This window comes from Geotrypetes seraphini, chromosome 17 (assembly GCF_902459505.1).
Source record: "Geotrypetes seraphini chromosome 17, aGeoSer1.1, whole genome shotgun sequence".
NCBI classification, from domain to species: domain Eukaryota; kingdom Metazoa; phylum Chordata; class Amphibia; order Gymnophiona; family Dermophiidae; genus Geotrypetes; species Geotrypetes seraphini.
Window position 1 is genome coordinate 36,458,099 of NC_047100.1, and position 26,959 is coordinate 36,485,057.

At 41.8% G+C, this 26,959-nt stretch overlaps 1 protein-coding gene and 1 long non-coding RNA gene across 5 annotated transcripts in view; one reads left to right on the forward strand and one right to left on the reverse strand.

Moving 5' to 3' along the window:
* The window catches only part of LOC117351224 (store-operated calcium entry regulator STIMATE-like), a 310,978-nt gene that overhangs the window by 268,531 nt on the left and 15,488 nt on the right, over positions 1-26,959 (forward strand). The window contains exon 1 of one of the 2 annotated variants that reach the window (XM_033926228.1): positions 11,734-12,093. The exons of the other annotated variant lie outside the window; for it this stretch is intronic. Within the exon in view, the coding sequence (XP_033782119.1) occupies positions 12,079-12,093 (15 nt within the window). The 5' untranslated portion in view covers positions 11,734-12,078. Of the gene's footprint in view, positions 1-11,733; positions 12,094-26,959 lie in introns of those variants that run through there. 2 annotated transcript variants of the gene reach the window in all.
* Positions 1-26,959, reverse strand: part of LOC117351225 — a 127,427-nt gene that overhangs the window by 97,754 nt on the left and 2,714 nt on the right. The window lies entirely within an intron of this gene.

Here is a 26,959-nt window from a genome sequence, read left to right on the forward strand (position 1 = left end):
CCATCTGCTTTCCCTGCAGATGGTCTGCGCATGCGTTTTGTATTCGTTTTTGCTGGTTTGTTTGGGTTTTTTTAAGGGCCCCGACTCTCCTGCTCTCCTAGGGAAGGGCGATCCCCGGCAGCAGCAGCCTCTTCCCCTTCACCAACACTGCCGTTCACTGCCCTGGCTAGATTCACTAGCTCTGCTCTCTGCCCCTTCCAGCCGAGCCCTGCTCTTGCCACCCTGACTCTCCTGCCCTTCCCCGCAGTGCAAGCCCGTGGTTTTAAAGCGGGGCTGCACTGCGGGGAAAGGCGGCAGAGGGCAAGAGAGTTGGGGCAGAGAGCAGAGCGGCACCTGCAAAGACCAGAAGGAAAGAAGTTAAAGCAAACAGACAACTCTGTGGGCAGCATAACATGTGGTTCTGTTCTAAAACACCTGAATTGTGGAACTTCAAACCTCAGGCTACAGCCTCTGAGACATCACCAGACCCATGGCCTAATCTAAGTAAAACTTTAGGATAAACCAGCCACAGTTTCAATCCAAAATTCAGAACTGGCTGCCCAAGAGAGATTTGAGGCCAAGGACAGTGGGAAAGGACATTTGCGACTGGTCCCCAGCAGTCATTTCTTATGTTGATCGGCCAGCCCAGTCAGTTTCCAAGATTTCTTTAGTGAATCGCGTCCCTGCCTACTTTGCATGCCGTTCCCCTCATTTACATGCACAGATCAGAATCAGATTGGCACAGAGGTAAGTGAATCGGGCTGGAGTAAAATCGGGTCACAAAGGGGTCGCAAACTGATTGGTACACATAAGAACATAAGCAATGCCTCCACTGGGTCAGACCTGAGGTCCATCTTGCCCAGCAGTCCGCTCACGTGGCAGCCCAACAGGTCCAGGACCTGTGCAGTAATCCTCTATCTATACCCCTCTATCCCCTTTTCCAGCAGGAAATTGTCCAATCCTTTCTTGAACCCCAGTACCGTACTCTGCCTTATTACGCCCTCTGGAAGCGCATTCCAGGTGTCCACCACACGTTGAGTAAAGCAAAACTTCCTAGCATTCGTTTTGAATCTGTCCCCTTTCAACTTTAATGAATACCCTCTTGTTCTTTTATTTTTCGAAAGTTTGAAGAATCTGTCCCTCTCTACTCTCTCCATGTCCTTCATGATCTTGTAAGTCTCTATCATATCCCCTCTAAGTCTCCTCTTCTCCAAGGAAAAGAGACCCAGTTTCTCCAATCTCTCAGCGTATGAAAGGTTTTCTATACCTTTTATCAGACGTGTCGCTCTCCTCTGAACCCTCTCGAGTAACGCCATATCCTTCTTAAGGTACGGCGACCAATATTGGACGCAGTATTCCAGATGCGGGCGCACCATCGCCCGATACAACGGCAGGATAACTTCTTTCGTTCTGGTAGTAATACCCTTCTTGATTATACCTAGCATTCTATTTGCTCTCTTGGCAGCCGCTGCGCATGTGCCCTCGGCTTCATTGTCATGTCCACCATTACCCCCAAGTCCCTTTCTTAGGTACTCTCCTTCAATAACATCCCTCCCATCATATAGCTGTACCTCGGGTTTCTGCTTCCCACATGTAATACTTTACATTTCTCAACGTTGAACTTCATCTGCCATCTCGTCGCCCATTCCCCTAGTTTGTTCAAGTCCCTTTGCAATTCTTCGCAGTCCTCTTTAGTCCAAACTCCACTAAATAGTTTGGTGTCGTCCGTGAATTTTATTATCTCAAACTTCGTCCCTGTTTCTAGATCATTTATAAATATATTAAATAGCAGCAGCCCGAGCACTGAGCCCTGCGGGACACCACTCGTGACCCTCCTCCAGCCCAAGTAGTGGCCCTTCACTCCTACCCTCTGTTTCCTACCCGCCAACCAGTTTCTGATCCATCTATGCACGTCTCCTTCCACCCCATGGTTCTTCGGTTTCCGAAGTAGGCGTTCATGGGGTACCTTGTCAAAGGCTTTTTGGAAATTTAGATATATGATGTCTATGGGGTCTCCTCTGTCCATCCGTTTGTTAATTCCTTCGAAGAAGTGCAATAAGTTTGTTAGGCACGATCTCCCCTTGCAAAAACCAAGTTGGCTGGTTATCAGCTTGCTTAGTGAATCTAGCCCCAAGTCTAGGTTGACCCCCCCATCCCGCCCACACACTGCCCTAACCACTCCTCCAGATATGTCCCTTTCAGCTATGGGTGCACAGCGGCATTCAGAGGTATAAAAAGTTCCACAACATGTCCAGAAAGTCAGTTTGATTGAAACCTATGGTACATTGGGCGTCTAAGTGCTTTGAAAATGAGCCGTTTTGACTATTTTTTATGTTCCCTGATGCGATGTCAGAACTGCAGGGAATTAATGGACATTGATTTTGACTTTTTTTTTCCTCCACTGGAAGATGCTTCTAAAGGTTGAATATATGCTACAATGACTCTTTGGGTTGCCACTTGGCTCCTGTAGGTGCTGTACAAGAGATGCTGTAAGTGTGAGAAGTTTCAGGTTTATTTAAAAATTTGATATACCGCCTTATTAAAAATTCAAAGCGGTTTTACATAATATAAAAACAGAGTATAATAAAAATGTATATTAAAAACAAATTACAAACAGTGCTACAAGCAATCAAACGCACTGACGAACATAAACTTACCGATACAAGATGGAGAAGGGCAGAAATATAATTTGTATGAAAAGAAAGAGAGGGGAAGAGGGATCCAAAAAAAAAAAAGGAAGGGGAACAAAGTATAAAAAGTCTAAAATTATGTAAAATAAGCTAAAATGATTAAAAGATGGCAAGGAACAGATTTCCATTACCGTCCTTAAAAGGACTATTATACACCATATGCATTTTTAAAAAGAAAAGCCTTCAAGTTACTTTTAAATTTATCAAGGGATTCTCGGACAGAACAAGAACTAGAAAGCCTTGAGCATGCGCAGATTAGAGAGTTGCGCGGGGACAGAAATCCCACCCGTCCCCGCCAAAAACCCACCCATCCCCACCCGTCCCTATAAACTTGCCTATAAACTTCAGAAATAGTTATTTTATTTAATTATGCTACTGAATTAAAGGATTTGGTAGAGACCCATTTACAAATAAGCAAAGAGACTTTATTAATTTGGAAATATTAATTGGGAAGAATACATACTTTGTAAATGGGTTTCTACCAGAGCCTCTAATGTAAATATAAAATATAAATACTCAGCTGATGAGAACCCGCAAGCTGTCAGCTGAGGACTTCCTTTGCAGTTGGCCAGGGGTCCCTTTTGCCAAGCTTGGCAGGCAGCAGTAGCGTCCCCGAGTCACAGATGCTGGAACCTCAGTGGCTCATGGATTTTGCCAGCAACTACTGTGCTTGGTGGAGGGGAGTTCTGGCCGTCTCTAGAGGAGGTCCTCTGCTAGCGGTGCTTGGGGATCCCCACCAGTCACAGCAAGGGTCAGCAAGTACTTCAACACTGTAGAAATAAAAACAGAAATGCATTTCCTATTCTTTTGAACACAATACAAAGACATCTGCTATATACATTTCCCAAAGCTAACATATTTTACCTTTTTTTACCTTTGTTGTCTGGAGACTTATTTTTCTATAAAGTTGGTCCCAGTTTATTTTTTCCGCTTTCCCAGCCCCATGCCCAACATTTCTCCTTCTATCACCCCTCTCCAACACCATGCCACATCTCTCCCTCCATTTTCTTCACCACTATGTCCAACATTCCTCTCTCTTGCATCCATTTCAATCCGTCCCACTGTTCCCTTTCCACCACAATATTTCTCCCTCTCATCTGTACCTCACTCCCTCCCTATGACCAAAAATTCTCCTTTCTTATTCCCGTGTACACAACCATCTCTTTCCCTCCCTTCCTCTCTCCCAAGTTCATGCCTTCTGCGTCCAAAAACGCATTCCCTCCCCCACCTCAGCATCTCTTTCCCTCCCTACCTCCATCCTCTTTCCCAAGTTCATGTCTTGTGTCCAAAAACGCACTCCCTCCCCTCTTTTGTGTTCCGCGTTTGCCTCCCAACCCTCATCTGCAAGCAAATTACCAGCAACTTTCTCAGCCAAATGGAGCTTGAGCCGCAAGGCTCGTCTTCTTTTTCCTGCCTGCACTGCCCCAGCACACATAGCCGACCAGAAGTCTTCCCCGATGTCCGCAGGGAAGAGAAGCAGGGCGAACTCGGAGCCAGCCTGTTCCCGATGGCAGTATTATTATTATTATTATTATTATTATGTTCTTATATCCCGCCATACCCAAAGAGTTCTAGGCGGTTTACATCCATTACATTAGGATCCGGTCTGAACCCGGATTTACAAAAATTTTGTCGGAATTGCAGGTAGCGTGGAAGGAAGCAAAGTAGTTTTAGCACAGGTTTATCGTAGTTGGGTGAGAAGATAAAATGGAGGGTGTGGGAAACCAGAGGAGGGGGGGGAGAGGGATGTGGGGGTGGGGGGGTTGGAGTGTATGCGGGGGGTGAGGATTAAGGGTCTTGTTCGCGGAAGAGGTGTGTTTTGAGAAGTTTTCTGAAGTCTAGGTAGGTCGGGGGCTCTAGCATCATTTGGGCTAGCCAAGGGTTCAGCTTGGCCGCCTGGAAGGCGAAGGTTTTGTCGATGAATCTTTTGAGCTGGCATGATTTTATGGAGGGGAAGGTAAACAACTGGATTCTGCGGGATTTCTTGTTGGTGCAATACATGTTGAAATGTGGGGAGAGGTATTTTGGTGAGAGACCAAATACTGTCTTGTAACAGATGCAGGCGAACTTGAAGAGGACTCGGGATTCGAAGGGTAGCCAGTGCAGTTGGTGGTAGAAGGGGGTGATGTGTTCCCATTTGTTCAGGCCGAAAATTAGGCGGACAGCTGTGTTTTGAATCAGTTTTAGTCTTCTGGTGATTTTCTTTGTGGAGCTTAGGTAGATGATATTGCAATAATCCAGTATGCTGAGGATAGAGGATTGAACTAATAGTCGAAATGCAGTGTCATCGAAGTATTTCTTTATGGTACGGAGTTTCCAGAGTGCTGAAAGGCCTTTCTTGACAGTGAGGTCTGTGTGATTTTCTAGGGATAGATGTTTGTCAAGCGTGACTCCTAGTATTTTTAATGTTTGTTCGAGTGGGAAAACCAATCCTTTCACCTGGATTGTGGTGTCTTTGATTTTGTCTTTGGGGGTGGCTAGAAAGAATTTTGTTTTGTCTGGGTTGAGCTTTAGTTTGAAGGAGAGCATCCAGAGTTCTATCTGGCTGAGTATGCTAGTTATGTAGTTGAGAAGATCCTGGGATAGACTGGTTAGAGGGATGACAATTGTGATGTCATCTGCATAGATGAAGAATTTGAGCTTAAGTTTGTGAAGGAGGTTACTGAGGGAGGCGAGGTAGATATTGAATAGGGTGGGGGATAAGGGGGAGCCTTGTGGTACACCGCAGGAGTTCACCCAGCTGTAGGAGAAGTTGTCATTTTTGTGTACCCTGTAGGATCTGTTTCGTAGGAACCCTTGGAACCAGCTGAGTACCCGGTCGGAGATTCCAATGTGGGCCAGGCATTCCAGGAGAATAGTGTGGTCAACTAGGTCAAACGCACTGCTTAGATCAAATTGTAAGATCAGGGCGCTGGAGCCCCGACTGAAGAGTATGTGCAGGTGGTCTAGTAAGGAGGCGATGATGGTCTCTGTGCTGTGGTCCGTGCGGAAGCCCGATTGATTGTCGCTTAGGATATTGAATTTTTCCAGGTATGCGGAGAGTTCTGCTTTTACTGCCCCTTCCGCGATTTTGGTGAATAGTGGTATGTTAGCTATTGGTCTGTAATTGGAAGGTGCGTTGGAAGAGTCCTTTATGCTTTTTATGATTGGGGTTATTAAGATATGTCCTTGTTCTGGAGGGAAGTTTCCTGCGGATAGTAGGGAGTTGACCCATAGTAGCATGTTAGCTTTGAAGTAGATCGGAGCCGTTTTCATCACATTTGGGGGGCAAGTATCTAGTTTGCAGAAGGATTTGGTGTATTTGTTGTAATATTTGTTGAAGGTTTTCCAGTCGATTGTGGTAAGTTGGTTCCAGTTTAGGTCGGATCTAGACCCTTGGTCTGGTTTAGCTATGTCGATGTCAGGGAGGATGGGAAAGAGCTCCAGGGGATTGGTCTTGGTGGGTAGTGCTGATCTTAGTTTTAGGATCTTGGAGTTGAAGAAATCCGCTAGGGTGTTGGCGGTTAGTGTTGAATCTTCCTGGTTGTTAGTGAGTGTTTCAATGTTGTAAAGGTTATTGACGAGTTTGAAGAGGTTGCTGCTGTTGGATGTGATGTTTCCAATTAAGTGTGGCAGCCTATTCCTCAGCGGCGGTGGCAGCATTTTCCCAATGGCGGTGACATAGGGGAGGGGAGGGAGAAAGAAGGGGGGGACGACGAAAGGGAGCCAGAAAGAAAGGGGGCAGGGTGAAACAAAGAAAAAGAAAAAATGGAGCACAAAGAGAGAGAGAGAAAGACAGACATACAGAAAGAAAGGGCATGGAGAGAGAAAGAAAGAAGGGAGCAGGATGAAAGAAAGAAAAAGTTGGGGGAGGGAATGAGGTCTGGAGGAGAGGAAGCATACAGGAGGCTAAAAGAAGGGAAGAAATATTGGATGCACAGTCAGAAGAATAAAGAGACTGATGAAATTACCAAACAAAGGTAGGAAAAATGATTTTATTTTCAATTTAGTGATCAAAATGTGTCCGTTTTGAGAATTTATATATGCTGTCTATATTTTTGCACTATGGCCCCCTTTTACTAAACTGCAATAGCGGTTTTAGCGCAGGGAGCCTATGAGCATTGAGAGCAGCGTGGGGCATTCAGCGCAGCTCCCTGCGCTAAAAAACGCTATTGCGGTTTAGTAAAAAGGGAGGGGGTATATTTGTCTATTTTTGTATAGTTGTTACTGAGTTGACATTGTATAAAGTCATCTGCCTTGACCTCTTTGAAAACCCACAGAATATAAATGATAATTAACATTTTCTCTGCGTACAGTATGCTTTGTTTTTAAAATTTTATTGTTGGTAGATCATTTTGACTTGGCCACAAAGGTAAGGGGGAGGGAGGGAGGGGAGCTGCTGAAAGACATCTAGTAATCCTTGCAGGCTTGACTGTGCAGGGAATTATTTTTGTAAAATCATGTTTTGTTATGTGACTGCCATTATTTAGACTTTAATTTCTATGAATGAATAGAATGAAAATGATATAAAAATACTTGCTTGTTTTTATGTGCATGCGCTGAAGGAAAGTGGAGAGAAAGTGGGCTGAAGACGCTGAAGGGAAACGGGGAAGAGAGAGTGGGGAGAAGACGCTGATTTATAAATTGACAATTGTACAGAATATTGTTTCTTTTTATACTTTAATATAATAAGTTCAATATAAAACAATTCAAGGCTTGTGTGGATGGAATCAGGTGGTTTGCGTGGATGGGGGACTGAGCTTACGGGGATTAGTCCAATAAAATGGTATTTTCTTATTTCTCAATATTTATTTTATTTTTATTTGTTAATTTGTAAAGTGGTGATTGTTATGTATCAGGTTTTTCAAATTTACATCTGCTGTCTTTATATTTTGCACAGTATTAGAGGACATGAATTAATGTTTTTGTGGTGTTGTAGTGTTGCAGAGTCTGGTTTCTTGGCGGTTCAGTTTAACTTTTGTCTACATATTTCTATTTTTAGTTTGTGATTATTCCATATTGGGCGAGGGTGTATCTGTCTGTATGTATGAAAGGGACATGGCTTTCTGATAGCATCAATTGACTGTGTAGGATCTGGTTTGTTTAGTTTTACAATGTATGCGTTGGTGTTCTAGTGCTCACTGCAGTGTTTAAGATGCTGCCTTTTCCTAGGTACATTCTTGTTGTGCGATATGTGGATTGTTACTAAAAATCATATTTTTCATATAGATGGGGGGGGTCAAAAAAATGATGGGCCCCGGGTGTCACATATGCTAGGTACGCCACTGAATATATAGGACTAAATTAATCCAGTACAAAAAGCAGTTCAAACACCAGAAAGGCAAAAAGAGAAAAGAGGATCAAACAAGTCCACTGCAACATCCCAAAAAGTCTGGCTGTTGAATTTTGGTTTTTGGTTTTAACACAGGAGTCCACACTGTTCAAGTGTTCTTTTGAGTTCATAGTTCTTGTGATTTTCATTCTCTTAGAACTGAGGACACCTATTGCAAGTCATGTGGTCTTGATGTGTCTAAATGCTAAGCTACAGTATTTGCACACTCTTAACAGTTTATTTTCAAAATACCATACTACTTAGTAACATAGTAGATGATGGCAGATAAAGACCCGAATGGTTCATCTAGTCTGCCCAACCTGATTCAATCTAAAAATTAGTTGGGTTTTTTCTTAGCTATTTCTGGGTAAGAATCCAAAGCTCTGCCCATTCTCTGTACTGTTCTTAGGTTCTAACTACTGAAGTCTCCCTCAAAGCTCACTCCAGTCCATCTACAACAGGGGTGCCCACACTTTTTGGGCTTGCGAGCTACTTTTAAAATGACCATGTCAAAATGATCTACCAACAATAAAATTTAAAAAAAACAACAACAAAAACCACACTGTACACTGAGAAAATGTGAATTATTTATATTCCGGGGTTTTTTCAAAGAGGTCAAGGCAGATGACTCTATTCATTGTCACCTCAGTAACAACCATACAAAAATAGACAAATATACCCCCCTCTCTTTTTACTAAATCACGATAGCAGTTTTTAGCGCAGAGAGCTGCGCTGAATGCTCTGCGCTGCTCTCGACGCTCATAGGCTCCCTGCGCTAAAACACGCTATTGCGGTTTAGTAAAAGGGGGCCATAGTGCAAAATATAGACAACAGATATACATTTTGATCACTAAATTGAAAATAAAATAATTTTTCCTACCTTCGTTGTCTGGTGATTTCATGAGTCTCTGGATGCACTTTCTTCTTCTGACTGTGCATCTGATATTTCTTCCCTTCTTTCAGCCTCCTGTATGCTTCCTCTCCTTCAGACCTCATTCCCTCCCCCAACTTTTTATCCCTCTCTCTGCCCTTTCTTTCTCCTTGCCTCCCTTTCTTTTTCTCTCTTCATGCCTCCTTTCTGTTTCCCTTCTTTCCCCCTGTCTGCCCCCTTTCTTTCTTTCTCCCTGCCCTCCCCAAGCCACTGCCGCCGCCATTGGGAAACAGGCCCCATAGCCACCGCCACTCCAAGCTCTCCCTGCATCGGGGCAACCAGCATTCCTCTCCCCGATGTCAATTCTGTCGTCGGAGAGGAAGTTCTGGGCCAGCCAGGCAGCAATTGGCTGGCCCGGAACTTCCTCTCTGACAACAGAATTGATGACAGGAATGCTGATCGGCCCGTTAGATTGTGAAGGCAAGGCGAGTCTATCATGGAGCCTGGGATGGGCTCCGCAATCAACTCACTTTGCCTTGGCGATCTACCGGTCGATCACGATTGACCTATTGGACACCCCTGCTCTAGAGTATACATATTCAGGGCTTCCAGTCTCTCCTCATAGGTCTTTTGGCGTAAACCTCCTATCGTTTTTGTTGCTCTCCTCTGGACCGCTTCAAGCCATTTTGTGTCCTTCACCAGATATGGTCTCCAAAACTGAACACAATACTCCAAGTGGGGCCTCACCAACAACCTGTACAGGGGCATCAATACCTTCATTCTTCTACTGGTCACGCTTCTCTTTATACAGCCCAGCATCCTTCTGGCAGCAGCCACCACCTTGTCGCACTGTTTTTTCGCCTTTAGATCTTCAGACACTATTACCCCAAGGTCCCTCTCCCTATCCGTGCATATCAGCTTCTCACCTCCCAGCATATATGGCTCCTTCCAATTATTAATCCCCAAATGCATTACTCTGCATTTCTTTGCATTGAAATTTAGTTGCCAGATATTAGATCATTCCTCTAACTTTTGTAGATCCTTTTTCATGTTTTCCCCTTCCTCCTCGGTGTCTACTCTGTTACTTATATGGTTTTCCCTCTGCATGTTTATTTACCATATTTTTCAGTTTTGCAAACTGGGGATGTTTTAGAATCGAGAAAATATGGGCTTTTTAAATGCACTGATACAGTCTGTTCTTATTTGTTGGTTGTTTGACTTGTTAAAATGTTCTGGCTTAATTTACATACTGTTTTCTTATAAATTAAACCATAATTGGTATGCATGGACAGACTAGCTCAGCTATATGGTCTTTATCTGCCATCATTTTCTATTTCTACGTAACCACCTTCTCTCCTTTCAAATCCCTTAGAAACATAGAAGATGACGGCAGAAAAGGGCCATAGCCCATCAAGTCTGCCCACTCTAACGACCCCACCCCCTTGAATTTACCCCCCTAGAGATCCCACATGTGTATCCCATTTCCATTTTTACCCCCTAGAGATCCCACATGTGTATCCCATTTCCTTTTAAAATCTGGCACACTGCTGGCATAACTCCTCAATATCCTTGTAGACACGTGGAGCTGTTCCCTGAGCTTCACACCACTTTGGTATCTTCCAGAGGGGAAATCCATGGCAAGTGGTTTAGGCTTATCTATTCTTACCCTCCTTCCTATTCTCAACACTTAGAAGCACATGGTTTAGTGTGAAGTATCCTTGAAGGATACTATTGAAACACCTCTGATGTCACTTCCTGGTCCCACGACCAGAAAGTGATGTCATAAGGAGAGCTCAGGCCGGCATGAGCAACAAGTAGGAGATGCTACTCACTGCCAGAGAAGCTTTGAAGACGTGGGTGGGCAGAGAGGAGAGGTGCTGGTGACCCACCCAGGGTGGTCCACCCTCCACTCCCCCTTGCTACGCTACTGAGAGTACCTGAGAAATAGAGTTATGATTTTCTTCTTAAGAATTCACGCATATTAGCACAAAACATTATTAGCTGGATTTTGTGCAAGTTGTCCAAAGATGGGTGTGGATCACACATCTGCATATAAACTAATTAGTTGATACGATATGATACAATAGTACATCAATTCCCAATAACTAGTTTTAAAGTGGAATACCAATTAAAACCAGTTCAGTTTAAGAAGAATTCAATAATTGGTTTTTAATTGGCAATCTATATTATTACATGAGACTCTGCCCTATGCTCTGTTCTATAAAATGCATGCCTAAACACCAAAGTAGGTATGATTGTGGGAGAGGGCATGTGTGGGTTAGGGGCATTCCTAGGATATAGGTATAATGTTATACAATATTATTTTTGGGCCTAACTGTTGATAGTTGGGTGCCAGCAATTACACCAGCTTTTGGTAGGCATAAGAGCTCACAGTGGCGTCACGAGGCTGAGCAAGTGGTGCAGACCACCCCAGGTGCCATCCTGGCAGGGGTGCCAGCACATCTCCTCCTCTCCCCACCCACCTACCTCTTTAAATCTTCATTGGCAGCAAGCTGCATCTCCAACCTGATGTCACTTCCTGGTGGCAGAACCAAGAAATGATGTCAGAGGGAGAGCTGAGGCCAGCAGGAGTATCAGGATAGAGATGCTGCTCAACACCCATGATCATTTGAAGAGGTATGCTGGGGGGGGGGGGGGAGAGTGTGTGATGCTGGGTGCCTCCTTCCCTCGTTATGCCATCAAGTGCTCATACCCAAAGTTAGGTGTGAGATTTGTTCTCTACAAAGGTCTTTCCGCAGAGAGCACTTTTGACAAATATTAACTTAGCATGGATCATCCAAGCGACTAACTTTGGGCACCATTTATTTGGTTTTATATCCCATCCTCCCAGGACAGCTCAGAACAGATTACAAGTTTACACAGAATTCCCCCCCCTACAGTATGTTTTTAAGTGAGCTGAGGAAAGCAACCACAGACTCCTGGATCAGCAGGGTTGGTGGTAATAACACGCGAGGAACTCCTTACAATGTTCCTTTTAAGTGGCAGCTGTCCCTTGTTCGTCAGCAGCGAGTTCCAGGCCGAGCGACAGTGGAGTGCATTCTGCAAGCCAAAACTCATCTCTAAGAATAAACTGCTCAGCAGCCAGGGAGCTCACTTCACATTGCACAGCCTATATAAGCAAAGGGAAAACAGGCTCTGGCACGCAGCGCAGAACCCCTGGGTCTCTTCAAAGACAGCAACTGTCTTCATTGACTGGAAGAGCTGCAATGTCACAGCCTCAGGTATGGACAGGCTTTGCATTGAGTCTTGGGATAAAAATATTATTATTATTAGGTAGCTTGTCCCCTTCCCTTCCCCCCTCCCAGATTCTCCAGAGATAAGAACTGTCTTTGGAGATGCTGAATTTTGCTTTCCTTCTGGTTTATCTAGTCACCTTACTAAATATAATTTGATAATTTCTTGATTGTAATTGCTGGAGATTAACCACTTGTGTGATGGTAACAGCGTCATTTCTGAGGTTCTCTTATAGTGTTTAAAGTTTAAAAAAGGACAAATTAAATAAGCAGAAACCTTCCTCCACTTCCCCAACCCCTTGTGACAGGTTGTGTGCTGCTGTTCGCATATATAGGACTCAACAGTGGAATTAATTTGATAAAATGAAAGATAGTGTTACATTGGTGACTGTTAAATGTTTCTGAAATACAATTGCAGGTTTCCCTTGTGAGCCGAGGTTATTTTTAGCTTATTTCACGTTCCCATCAGTTTCACGTTCCACTTCAGTGGCAGCAGGAAGCCAAATACTATGACAAAAGGGTTTCAAGGCACACCGAAAACACGTACTTTCACATAGCCAAGCCTTATGAATGTAAACCAGCTTGAGTTCTATTTTCTTATGGATTACTTTGATCGCCAAAGACCAACAAAATCTGGGAAGCTGCACCAATGTAATTTTATGTATTTTTACCATTTTTATCCTCAAAATCTACAAGTTTTACATGCTGATAAGAAGAATCGTTCCAGTATACAATGACTCCGGATGACTGCGACTGCATATGGAAGTTTGCTCCTAAATGTGACTGGTTACATGCTTCATAAAACAAGGCGCTTGTTTTGATGGGACATGGAGGTTGGTTATGAGTAAATAACAGAAACAGAGCTGAGCAGATGAAGAGGTTTCTCTTGGTGTCTGAGTATGAGAAGCATTTGCACTTGAATCTTTCACTGATTTCTGGTTAGTGTTAACCTTGCGAGAGGGAAGCTGAGAAACCTAAGGTTAAAAGCCAGAAGGGCCAGTCGTATGCATTTATCTGCACTCAAGCATTGCATTTACAACGGTAAATCCCAGTTTTACAAAGCCACTATTTACATAAGTAGCTGCTGCTGAGATTTAAAGGTGCTTGACCAATATAGATACATGAAGGCCGATAAAGACCAAATGACCCATCCTCAACATCCACTATCATCCATTTTCTTGACATATTTCTTAGTAAAATCTTTGCTCCCTCCATAAACTTGGGTTGTCCATTTTATAATGGGAATGTATGTGTATTTTAAAATACATTTTTCATAGATATTTTCATCTGCTCCTTGAAATATGTGAATCACCAGAGATTGAAGGGCCAATCGTGCTTACCCCAGTAGCGTCTAATACCGTATCAAAAGTTGGTTTCTTGACTGGCTCCTCTCATATGTGTAGCTCTGTAAAATCCATGTTAGTAGAGACAAGTAAACACATGTAAGGGTCCATGCAGGACCTTTACTAGTTCAGTAAAGGAAATGGAGTATCCCATGTGCCCATGTGTGCCTTTGGTTGTCTCTTCAGAGGTTTCTAGGCTACAGTCTTAAAGGGAAATGGTTGGCCCGTGGAACAAGCCTCTCTACTAGGAGAAAAGTACGGTATGTGTGCTGAGAGTAAGTTGGGGAAAGGACCAGGAAATAACAAGTGAGATAATAACTACAAATGGGTTAGTCTCCTTAATTTTACGCATACCACGACAGTAATGAACCTTACTTCTAAGCCAAGGTATGTGGAGTATGATCTTTGTCCCTCATTTGTATTGCTAACTCTCTCTAGTAAAGTGGTCTCAAACTCAAACCCTTTGCAGGGCCACATTTTGGATTTGTAAGTACTTGGAGGGCCTCAGAAAAAAATAGTTAATGTCTTATTAAAGAAATGACAATTTTGCATGAGGTAAAACTCTTTATAGTTTATAAATCTTTCCTTTTGGCTAAGCCTTAATAATAATATTGTAATTTATAGCTAAAGAGACATATGATCAAGAAATTGTTTTATTTTACTTTTGTGATTATGATAAATATACCGAGGGCCTCAAACTAGTACCTGGCGGGCCGCATGTGGCCCCCGGGCCGCGAGTTTGAGACCACTGCTCTAGTAGTACTTACAGTAGATTATGCCAAAGAGAGCTTTTCTCTGAAGTTCATAAGATGTAGCTTGTATTGTCCACCTCTACAGGTTTGTTTGGAAATATTTGAAAAATCAAGCTTATGGCTCTCAAAATGGGAAAATATTTCTGCCACACTTTCTTGGTCTCCAAGTGCATTTCTTGTTCCTGGAAGATCTTTTCTCTCTCTACACAAATTCACAACTTTTGATCAATCATGTCCCATGTCCCATGTGGCCTTAGCCTCTTCATTCTCCAAGATTCAGGGTCATGAGTGTTTTCCCTCCAAGTATCCATTTTGTACAAGGTTTATTTTGTTGGGCAAGATCTCTAACCCTTTTTACTTCGTCTAAAGCTTTTGAAGCGAGACGACGTTGGCTACAGTGCAAAAAAATCAGTCTCGCTTTCAAACGAGACTCTGTTTTATCCACACATCTTATGTGTATCCACTTCTGTTTTTTAAAAAAAATCCTTAGGACCCCTAAGGAAGATGTTTTAATCGAAACACGGACCGTGTCGAGTCCTTATCCGATAAAGCATATTTGTACTGCTATTCTTTCAATTCATTGAATAAAACACATCGTTTCTGCAATTCCGTTGTGTTTACTAGCTGGCTCAAGACTCACTAGAGAACTGTCGGATTCTTTTTTGTTTCACTGACCTCCAAATAAACAAAACAAGCAGCGTCATAATGTTTACAAAGTTTCCAGTGGTTCAGATAGGCCCCCCTTATGCTTTTCTGTCATTATCTGCCATTAGACCTTTGCAGCCAGCTTTGTGATGAGAAACATAGAAACATGATAGTAGATAAAGGCCAAATGGCCCATCCGCAGAGGAAGAGATAACGGTTATTGCGGATAGGCAGCCTGGATGGGCCATTTGGCCTTTATTTGCCATCATGTTTCTGTGTTTCTGTCTACAGATGTCTGTTGCACCAGTTTTTTCTATGCTTGCTGTAAATCATCTCATCCATAATCTGCTGTCCTAGACTGCAAATATTTGTTGTTCATCCTTAACCATTCACATTTATAGTTTTAGTTGATAAATGGAAGCGAGTCTACAATTCCAAAGTTGTAGGAGAGTGCAGGAATTGCCTAGAGATTAATGGCCTGCATCTCATTCCTTGATGTTAATGCACTTCTCAATATGAGGTTAAGAGAGTTAATTTACCACAAGTCATGTTATAGAACAGGATTCCGATGCATAAAATGTGACCCTGTGCCACAACTTATGGTAAAATTAACCTGTCTTTATGGTAACCCTTGTTGATATCTCCCTCCCCCCCTTAGTTTAGAAATAGCTAAGAAGAAGAAAAAAAAAAAACCCAACACATTTTTACAATGACTCAGGTTGAGCAGACTAGATGGACCATTCAGGTCTTTATCTGCAGTCATCTACTATGTTACTATGGTTTTTTTCTGTTCCTTCTTCCACACCTAAATATTTTTGTATACCCTCATGTTCAAGTTCCTTTATCTCACAGTCATCAGTCAGTTTTGCTCAACTTTCTACTAAGGAATGTTGCCTTAGTACACTTGTCCAGATCAAAAGTCATCTTGATATCATTTGAAAAAACTTTTTTCACTATTCAGATTTGTTCTACTAATTGTGGTCATTGCAACTATACAGCTTCAGATCATCTACAAAAACAAGTAAGTATGATGTAATTTCTGTATCATTCCAAATAATAAGTAGATAAACTATTTAACCAGAACATTGAAGAGACCGATGAAGATGGTGGAGTGCTTTATCCTAGTAGTACGTTTGTTCTCTAGGTGCACTGCTGAGGTCTAAAAAAGCTTATAATATGTAATAATTTTTTGGACAATATCACGCATTTATTCATCTTGTTTATATATGACATATATGACTTCTGTATCATTGCAATCTTTAGGAGTAAGGCTAAGCCCATAGCCCAATGAATTTAATAAGAGTACTTAGCAAATTAAGTGCCACACAAAACAGAAGTGGTGATAAGGAGTCTCCTTGAAATTTGCTTCACTGGATCTTGATAACAGAAATGACATACTGTCCATCTGCACATTATAAGTAAAGGATCTTATATTTGATGTAGTACCTTTCTATAGTGCATTCTTAAGAACATAAGAAAAGCCTCACTGGGTCAGACCAATGGTCCATCGAGCCCAGAAGCCCGTTCTCACGGTGTCTAATCCAGGTCACTAGTACCTGGCCAAAACCCAAGGAGTTGTAATATTCCATGCTACCGATACAAGGCATGCAGTGGCTTCCCCCATGTTTTTCTTAACAGACTATGGATTTTTCCTCCAGTAACTTGTCCAAACCTTTCTTAAAACCAGCTATGCTATCCACTCTTACCACATCATCTGGCAACGCATTCCAGAACTAAACTATTCTCTGAGTGAAAAAAAATTTCCTCCTATTGGTTTTAAAAGTATTTCCCTGTAACTTCATCAAGTGTTCCCTAGTCTTTGTAATTTTTGATGGAGTGAAAAATCGATCCACTTGTACCTGATCTACTCCACTCAGGATTTTGTAGACTTCAATCATTTCTCCCCTCAGCTGAAGAGCCCTAACCTTTGTAGTCTTTCCTCATATGAGAGGAATTCCATCCCCTTGGTCGCTCTTCTTTGAACCTTTTCTAGCGCCACTATATCTTTCTTGAGCTAAGAAGGACAGAATTGAACGCAATACTCCAGGTTAGGTCGAACCATGGAGCAATACAAGGGCATTATGACATTCTTAGTCTTGTTAACCATCCCTTTTTTAATAATTCCCAGCATCCTGTTTGCTTTTTTGGCAGCCGCCACACATTGGGCAGAAGGTTTCATCATATTGTCTACAATGATACCCAGATCCTTTTTTAGGGCACTAGCCCCCAAGATGGGCAATAGCATCCAGTAACTGTGATTCAGGTTATTCTTCCCAATGTGCATCACTTTGCATTTGTCCACATTAAATTTCATCTGCCACTTCCAATTTCACAATCCACATGCATTTTAACAACTTTGAACAGTTTAGTGTCATCTGCAAATTTAATCACCTCACTCATTCCAATTTCCAGATCATTTATAAATAAGTTAAATAGCACTTGTCCCAGTATAGACCTCAGCGGCACTCCACCGTTACTCGCCTCAATTGAGAAAAATGACCATTTAACCCTAGCCTAAGTTTTCTATCTGATAACCAATTCCTAATCCACAACTGAACTTTGCCACCTATCCTGAGACTCTCATTTTCTCAGGAGCCTCTTGTGAGGAGCTTAATAAAAAGCTTTCAGAAAATCTAGTTTAAAGCAGGGCTGCATTGCGGTGTGCAGCCCCGCTTTAAACCCGCGGGCTTGCACTGCAGGGAAGGTGGCAGAGAGTAGGAGCTTGGGGCAGAAAGCAGGGCTGGAAAATCAGGACAGGCACTGCATGTTTCATTTCGGGACAGAAAGCAGGGCTGCAAGATCGGGACGAGCAGGCAGGAGACATGGGGCAGAGCAGAGCTGCAAGATCGGGGCGAGCAGGCAGAAGACACAGGGCAGAACAGAGCTGCAAGATTGGGGCGAGCAGGCAGAAGACACGGGACAGAGCAGAGCTGGAGAGTTAGAAAGACGTTTGCGACTGGTCCCCAGCAGTCGCTTTTCAGGATGAGCAGAAAGCCCAGTCGAATCGCAAAATTTGTTTAGTGAATCACATCCCTGCCTACTTTGTATGCAGTTCCCCTCATTTGCATGTGTGGATTGTAATCGAATCGCTACACAGGTTAGTGAATAGTGCAGGAGGGAAATCTGGTTGCAAAGTGCTCGCAAACCGATCGATACACGATCGGTTTGCTTAGTGAATCTAGCCCTAAGATCTGAAATACCAACAGTGCAGACCGAGCAGTAACTTTCAGATACAACAACATCCTAAAAATTATTGTGCAAGAATCCACATATCCCCTCGGTTATTGATTTCAAATAAATTATTATACTCAGGAAATTCTCCTTGTTATCATAAGTGCTGCTTGATTAGTTAGATTAAAAAAAAAGTTCCAGCGCTGTTCCAGACACAGATAGTTTCCATAAATGTTTGTGGTTACACATAATGAATTCTGGCAGCATACTTGTCTAGGAACTCGTAAATCTCTACCAACATCTTAATACCAAACAATGCTTTTACTTATTGGTCATAGGAGCTCTTTGTTGGTTCAAGCCATTTGTAAAGTTTAATGCCTCTACTTGGTGTTTGGGGGAATTCAGTAAAGATTCACAATAGAGAAGTCTGTGTTTAACTTACAAAATCCCAAATCTTTATTATATAAGCATATTTAATTATAAATATGACATTCACAATCCCTAGATGCAGAAACCCACTGAAACCACCTCATATCACCAACATGAAAATTCTGAAATGTTCAATCCTTACTAGGAGATTTTTCCACAAAAATCCAATAAATTTCTGTTTGCAAAAGGTTAGTTCAATTTCCAAATTTGAGATGGGAGTCCAAAACTGCTATGTTGCACTTGTAACAACACTTCAAGTAGATCAAATTAGAACCGGTCTTGCTCTATACCAAGCTGAGTTTCACCAAAAGCGTCATCAGGAGACAAGACTTATTATGTTAGGTTCCACGGGTCTGTTGACCTTATTAAAATGATCTTTTACAACAACCAGACAAGACACAGCAATCTCCTCCCCTGCCTGCCAGCTATTTGGAAGCCCACATTCAGTAAAGGCCATGAAAGGGATAAAAAGTGTACCACATTTTACACACACAATGCAATTCTGTGCCTGTAGGTCCTATTGAGAAGCTGAAGTCTGATGAAAGGGGTACTGTTTGCTGTCCCATCTAAACTTGGAAAAGCTGATCTCATGATTACATAATTTTTTTTTTTTTTTAAATCTTGTGATCCTTGGCTGCTTGCATTACACTTTCCATAGAAACTTCAGTGATTCATCTTGCTACACTGTATTGATAATTACTTATTTATTTAAAGTACAGTAAAACCTTGGATTGCAAGTAACTTGGTTTGCAAGACAAGCAAACCATTTTATTAAATTTTAACTTGATATACAAACAATGTCTTGCAATACGAGTACATGCAGTAGACACATATCACAACTGAGCCGATGGTTCTTCTCTCTCTGACGCTGCGGGTGTGTAGTGACTGTTCTAAATGAGCAAAGTCTTGAAATACGAGTACATACAGTGTACAGGCGTCACATCATCATAACTGAGCTGATGGTTCTTCTCTCTCTGATGCTGTGGGTGTGTAGTGACTGTTCTAAATGAGCAAAGTCTTGAAATACGAGTACATACAGTGTACAGGCGTCACATCATTATAACTGAGCCGATGGTTCTTCTCTCTCTGACGCTGCGGGTGTGTAGTGACTGTTCTAAATGAGCAAAGTCTTGAAATATGAATACATACAGTGTACAGGCGTCACATCATCATAACTGAGCTGATGGTTCTTCTCTCTCTGATGCTGTGGGTGTGTAGTGACTGTTCTAAATGAGCAAAGTCTTGAAATACGAGTACATACAGTGTACAGGCGTCACATCATTATAACTGAGCCGATGGTTCTTCTCTCTCTGACGCTGCGGGTGTGTAGTGACTGTTCTAAATGAGCAAAGTCTTGAAATACGAGTACATACAGTGTACAGGCGTCACATCATCATAACTGAGCCAATGGTTCTTCTCTCTCTGATGCTGTGGGTGTGTACTAAATGAGCAAAGTCTTGAAATACGAGTACATACAGTGTACAGGCGTCACATCATCATAACTGAGCCAATGGTTCTTCTCTCTCTGATGCTGTGGGTGTGTACTAAATGAGCAAAGTCTTGAAATACGAGTACATACAGTGTACAGGCGTCACATTATCATAACTGAGCCGATGGTTCTTCTCTCTCTCTGATGCTGTGGGTGTGTAGTGACTGTTCTAAATGAGCAAAGTCTTGAAATACGAGTACATACAGTGTACAGGCGTCAGATCATCATAACTGAGCCGATGGTTCTTCTCTCTCTCTGATGCTGTGGGTGTGTAGTGACTGTTTTAAATGAGCGAGGTCTTGCAATACAAGTACATATAGTATTTCGTATTAAAGTTTTTGGGCTGTGGAACGAATTGTCTGCATTTCCATTATTTCTTATGGGGAAATTTGCTTTGATATACGAGTGCTTTGGATTACAAGCATGCTTCTGGAACGAATTATGCTCGCAAACCAAGGTTTTACTGTACTTATATGCCGCCTTTAACCAAAGCAGCTCACAATGAAACATACATAACCTTTCCACAAAATATATCAAGTCTTCAAAGGCAGTTAAAAACCCTTTGCATAAAAACATAGTCCAATTATTACTAAAGTAAAAAAAAAAAAAAAAGCATTAATAAAAAGGTAGGTCTTCAATGCTCTTTTGAAACTGTTATAAAGAGGAACTGAAATGAACACACCCTGGTAGATTATTCCACAGCCGGTCCTGCAGTGGAAAAGGCATGAGGTATGATATCTGCGTAAATACAGAATTATCACCTTCCTAGTCATCTCAGATCTTAACATATAACCATACTGGCTTGTACAAGTGGATTAAATTCTGCAGACAGTCAGGAGCTGACAGAAAACAATATTTTATTTATTTAAAAGATCGATTATCTATCTAAAATCTAGGTGGCTTACAATAAATCATCCACAATCACCAACATATATACGAGGGCTGTTCAAAAAGTATCAGACCTAAATTTTTCTTGCGTAAACAAATAAAGCTAGGGAGGTGTGGTTTGGTGCACGTATGTAGGCGACCCGTATGCGCATGCATGACTTTTTCCCGCCTACAGAAGCTGTCAGTCGCCAGCAGACTGCCGCTGAGTGAGGAATTGTAAGTGAGCGCCGTCCAATTTTCATTGTTGACAAAATGACAGAAAAAGTTGAACGATGCTACTGCATTAAATTTTGTGAAAAGCTTAGCGATTCCCAAGTGGAAACGATCCGCAAGATTCAACAAGCCTTCGGGGACGAAGCAATGGGTACCACACAGATATAGGAGTGGTACAACCGCTTCAGAGATGGCCGCACATCAGTGGAGAGTGAAACACGTTCTGGTAGGCCCTCAATATCCAGAAATGAGATCGCTATTGACCAAGTGAAGACCCTGGTGATGCAAGATCGTCGAATCACGATCAGAGAACTTGCAGACGAGGCAAGCATCAGCGTTGGATCCGTTCATTCCATTTTGACTGAGGATTTGGGCTTCAGGAAAATTTCAGCGAAGTTCGTGTCAAAGCTGCTAACGATTGAGCAGAAGCAACTTCATTTGGAGATCGCACAGGACATGCTGGAGACTGTGAACAGTGATTCCAACTTCCTCAGCACAGTAAGTCCTGGGTTTATGGGTACGACCCAGAAACCAAATTGATGTCATCACAATGGAAACATTCAACATCCCCGAGGCCAAAAAAAGCAAGGCAGATCCGCAGCAATGTTAAAGTCATGCTGACCATCTTTTTTGACTCCAGTGGCGTGGTTCATCACGAATACACACAACACGGTACAATCATCACCAAGGATACTACCAAGAGGTTCTGTGTGGGCAGCGAGCAATTGGCAGCTCCATCATGATAACGCACCTGCCCATTCTTCACATTTCCTGGCCAAACACAACAGACTCTCTACCCTCCCGACATGACTCTGTGTGACTTCTGGCTTTTCCTCAAGCTAAAAATACCCTTGAAAGGGACCAGATTTCAGTAAAGAAAAGACATTATGCAGAATGTGATGGACCAGTTGCGAGCAACCTCAAAAGAGGCATTACAGCACTGCTTCTGACAGTGGCAGAATCATTGGAATAAGTGTGTGGCAGTGCTGCCCAATTCAGGAAAAAAAAATTGATTCTATTCAACCTATTGAATCGATTTTTCGATTCGATTTTCCTGCCCAATTGGGTGGGTTTTTGGGGTATATATATATATATTTTTTTCAAACATCCTGGTGGGTTTATTTTATAGCCTCTTTACCCCCTCTATTCTCATTGATGTGGTCTTGGTTGGGGTTTTTTTTCCTTATTTTGAGCACTTTTGTTCTTAAGATATATATATATATATATATATATATATATATATATATATATATATATATATATATATATATATATACACACCGTATATAGATATAGATATATATATATAAAATTATATTTGGCATGCTACGTAGTAATAAGAAACATTCTAGTTTTACTCTTCCCCTACTGAGGGAGTTTCTGTAAAAGCCTCTTGGAAAATATTTTTACAGAATAAGATATTACCAAAATCCAGCCTCTCCGAGCCCACTACCAAAACCCTTGTCTACACTATCATCACTTCTCGCTTAGACTCGCAATGTACTTCTCTCAGGTCTTCCATTCAAAAGTCTCTCTCCCCTTCGATCCATTCAAAAGGCTGCTGCATGACTCATTTTCCAAGAGAGTCACCATGCTCACATTGGCCCTATCCTCAAGTCACTCCATTTCCGAATACAGTCAAACTCTTCTCACTGACTTACAAGTGCATTCATTCTGAAGCCCCCCCCCCAATCTCTCTCCTCATTTATCTCCCTCTTTGCTCCACCCCACAAACTCCATTCATCAGGTAAGTCCCTCTTAACTATACCCTTCTCCTCCACTGCCAACTACAGACTCCGTTCCTTCTTTCTTGGTGCATTGTATACCTGGAACAGGCTGCAAAAGTCAATAGGTCATGCTCCGTCTTTAGTGGTATTCAAATCCAAGCTAAAAGTCCACTCTATTGAAACTGCTTTTAACTCTTAACTCACTCACTGTCAGTTACCTCTACCCACCATATTATTCCTTCTGCTAGAAGCACCCCAACACCAAAATGTCCTGTCGTCTGTCCAAATTAGATTGTATGCTATTCTGAGCAGGGACCGTCTTTTAACTGTTTAAGGTACAGCACTGTGCATACCTTTCAGTGCTATAGAAATGATAAATCACAGTGGGAGTAGTAGTAATGAGATGTGCAGGGTATATAATGAGTTTGTGTTCTATCCTATATAGACCAAGACTGCATTCCCATATATGGGCGATTGAAATGCTCAGTAATTCATGGTATGTTTTTTCCCAGCTGTTTGCTACCATTTGACTGGGAACTTCTCTATCCAAAAACAAAGACAGAACAAACCAAAAAAAAAGTACAGATTGTGCCCTGGGAAGTGATTTAGCCAATATAGATGCATGATTCTGGGAGGAGCTACTTTGAAAAGAAGAAATAAGAGAGACACATCCTCAGAAGTTTGTGAAGGAATCTATAGTCAGTTGTGCTAGTGTGTAACTGATCCCAAAATAGCCACTTAATATTGAAGCTCAGCTGACCTAAGAGTGTTCTCATTTTCCTATTAAAACTTTTCCAAAGATTTCAACAGCATAGCTAAGATCTCAAATCAATCTTCGCAAGCACACCCCTTCAGATAACCAGTGCAAAATATGAAAAATAAACATAAGATGTCAAGAACAGCTTAGCCAAGACCTCAAACCAATCCTCGCAAGCACATCCCTTCAGATAACCCATGCAAAATATGAAAAATAAACATAAGATGTAAAGAATAGCTTAGCCAAGACCTCAAACCAATCCCCGCCAGAGAACCCCTTCAGATAACCAGTGAAAAAATATAAAAAATAAACATAGGATGTCAAGAACACCATAGCCAAGACCTCAAACCAATCCCCGCCAGCGAACCCCTTCAGATAACCAGTGAAAAAATATGAAAAATAAACAAACATAAGATATCAAAAACAGCAGAGCCAAGACCAAAAAGCAATCCGCACCAGCACACCCCTTCAGATAACCAGTGTAAAATATGAAAAATAAACATAACATGTCAAGAACAGCATAGCCAAGACCTCAAACCAATCCCCACCAGCGAACCCCTTCAGATAACCAGTGTAAAATATGAAAAATAAACATAATGTCAAGAATAGCTTAGCCAAGACCTCAAACCAATCCCCACCAGAGAACCCCTTCAGATAACCAGTGTAAAATATGAAAATAAACATAACATGTCAAGAACAGCATAGCCAAGACCTCAAACCAATCCCCACCAGCGAACCCCTTCAGATAACCAGTGTAAAATATGAAAAATAAACATAATATGTCAAGAATAGCTTAGCCAAGACCTCAAACCAATCCCCGCCAGAGAACCCTTCAGATAACCAGTGCAAAATATGAAAAACAAACAAACATAAGATGTCAAGAACAGCATAGCCAACACCTCAAACCAATCCCCACCAGCGCACCCCTTCAGATAACCAGTGCAAAATTAACAAACATAAGATCAGCTTAGCCAAGACCTCAAACCAATCCCCACCAGCGCACCCCTTCTGATAACCAGTGCAAAATATGAAAAACAAACAAATATAAGATGTCAAGAACAGCTTAGCCAAGACCTCAAACAAATCCAAACCAGAACACCCCTTCAGATAACCAGTGTAAAATATGAAAAATAAACATAACATGTCAAGAATAGCTTATCCAAGACCTCAAAGCAATCCGCACCAGCGTACCCCTTCAGATAACCAGTGTAAAATATGAAAAATAAACATAATATGTCAAGAATAGCTTAGCCAAGACCTCAAACCAATCCCCGCCAGAGAACCCTTCAGATAACCAGTGCAAAATATGAAAAACAAACAAACATAAGATGTCAAGAACAGCATAGCCAACACCTCAAACCAATCCCCACCAGCGCACCCCTTCAGATAACCAGTGCAAAATTAACAAACATAAGATCAGCTTAGCCAAGACCTCAAACCAATCCCCACCAGCGCACCCCTTCTGATAACCAGTGCAAAATATGAAAAACAAACAAATATAAGATGTCAAGAACAGCTTAGCCAAGACCTCAAACAAATCCAAACCAGAACACCCCTTCAGATAACCAGTGTAAAATATGAAAAATAAACATAACATGTCAAGAATAGCTTATCCAAGACCTCAAAGCAATCCGCACCAGCGTACCCCTTCAGATAACCAGTGCAAAATATGAAAAACAAACAAACATAAGATGTCAAGAACAGCATAGCCAACACCTCAAACCAATCCCCACCAGCGCACCCCTTCAGATAAACAGTGCAAAATATGAAAAACAAACAAATATAAGATGTCAAGAACAGCATAGCCAAGACCTAAAAGCAATCCCCACCAGCGCACCCCTTCAGATAACCAGTGCAAAATATGAAAAATAAAGAAATATAAGATGTCAAGAACAGCATAGCCAAGACCTCAAACAAATCCAAACCAGCGCACCCCTTCAGATAACCAGTGTAAAATATGAAAAATAAACATAAGATGTCAACAATAACTTAACCAAGACCTCAAACAAATCCAAACCAGCGCACCCCTTCAGATAACCAGGGCAAAATATGAAAAACAAACATAAGATGTCAAGAACAGCTTAGCCAAGACCTCCTTAGCCAAGACCTCAAAGCAATTCCCACCAACGTACCTCTTCAGATAATCAGTGCAAAATATGAAAAATAAACATAAGATGTCAAGAACAGCTTAGCCAAGACCTCAAACCAATCCTCGCAAGCACACCCCTTCAAATAACCATTGAAAAATATGAAAAATAAACATAAGATGTAAAGAACAGCATAGCCAAGACCATAAGAACAGCTTAGCCAAGACCTCAAAGCAATCCGCACCAGCGTACCCCTTCAGATAACCAGTGCAAAATATGAAAAATAAATAAACATAAGATGTCAAGAACAGCATAGCCAACATCTCAAACCAATCCCCACCAGCGCACCCCGTCAAATAACCAGTGCAAAATGAACAAACATAAGATCAGCTTAGCCAAGACCTCAAACCAATCCTCGCAAGCACACCCCTTCAAATAACCAGTGAAAAATATGAAAAATAAACATAAGATGTAAAGAACAGCATAGCCAAGACCATAAGAACAGCTTAGCCAAGACCTCAAAGCAATCCGCACCAGCGTACCCCTTCAGATAACCAGTGCAAAATATGAAAAATAAATAAACATAAGATGTCAAGAACAGCATAGCCAACATCTCAAACCAATCCCCACCAGCGCACCCCGTCAAATAACCAGTGCAAAATGAACAAACATAAGATCAGCTTAGCCAAGACCTCAAACCAATCCCCACCAGCGCACCCCTTCTGATAACCAGTGCAAAATATGAAAAACAAACATAAGATGTCAAGAACAGCTTAGCCAAGACATCAAAGCAATCCCCACCAGCCAACCCTTCAGATAACCAGTTCAAAATATGAAAAATAAACAAATATAAGATGTCAAGAACAGCATAGCCAAGACCTCAAACCAATCCCGGCAAATACACCCCATCAGATAACCAGTGAAAAAATATGAAAAATAAACAAATATAAGATGTCAAGAACAGCTTAGCTAAGACCTCAAACCAATCCCCACAAGAGAACCACTTCATATAACCAGTGCAAAATATCAAAAATAAACATAAGATGTCAAGAACAGCATAGCCAACATCTCAAAGCTATCCCCACCAGCGCACCCCGTCAGATAACCAGTGCAAAACAACAAACATAAGATGTCAAGAATAGCTTAGCCAAGACCTCAAACCAATCCCCACCAGCGCACTTCTTCAGATAACCAGTGCAAAATATGAAAAACAAACATAAAATGTAAAGAACAGCATAACCAAGACCACAAACCAATCCCCGCCAGCGAACCCCTTCAGATAACCAGTGAAAAAATATGAAAAATAAACAAACATAAGATGTGAAGAACAGCTTAGCCAAGACCTCAAAGCAA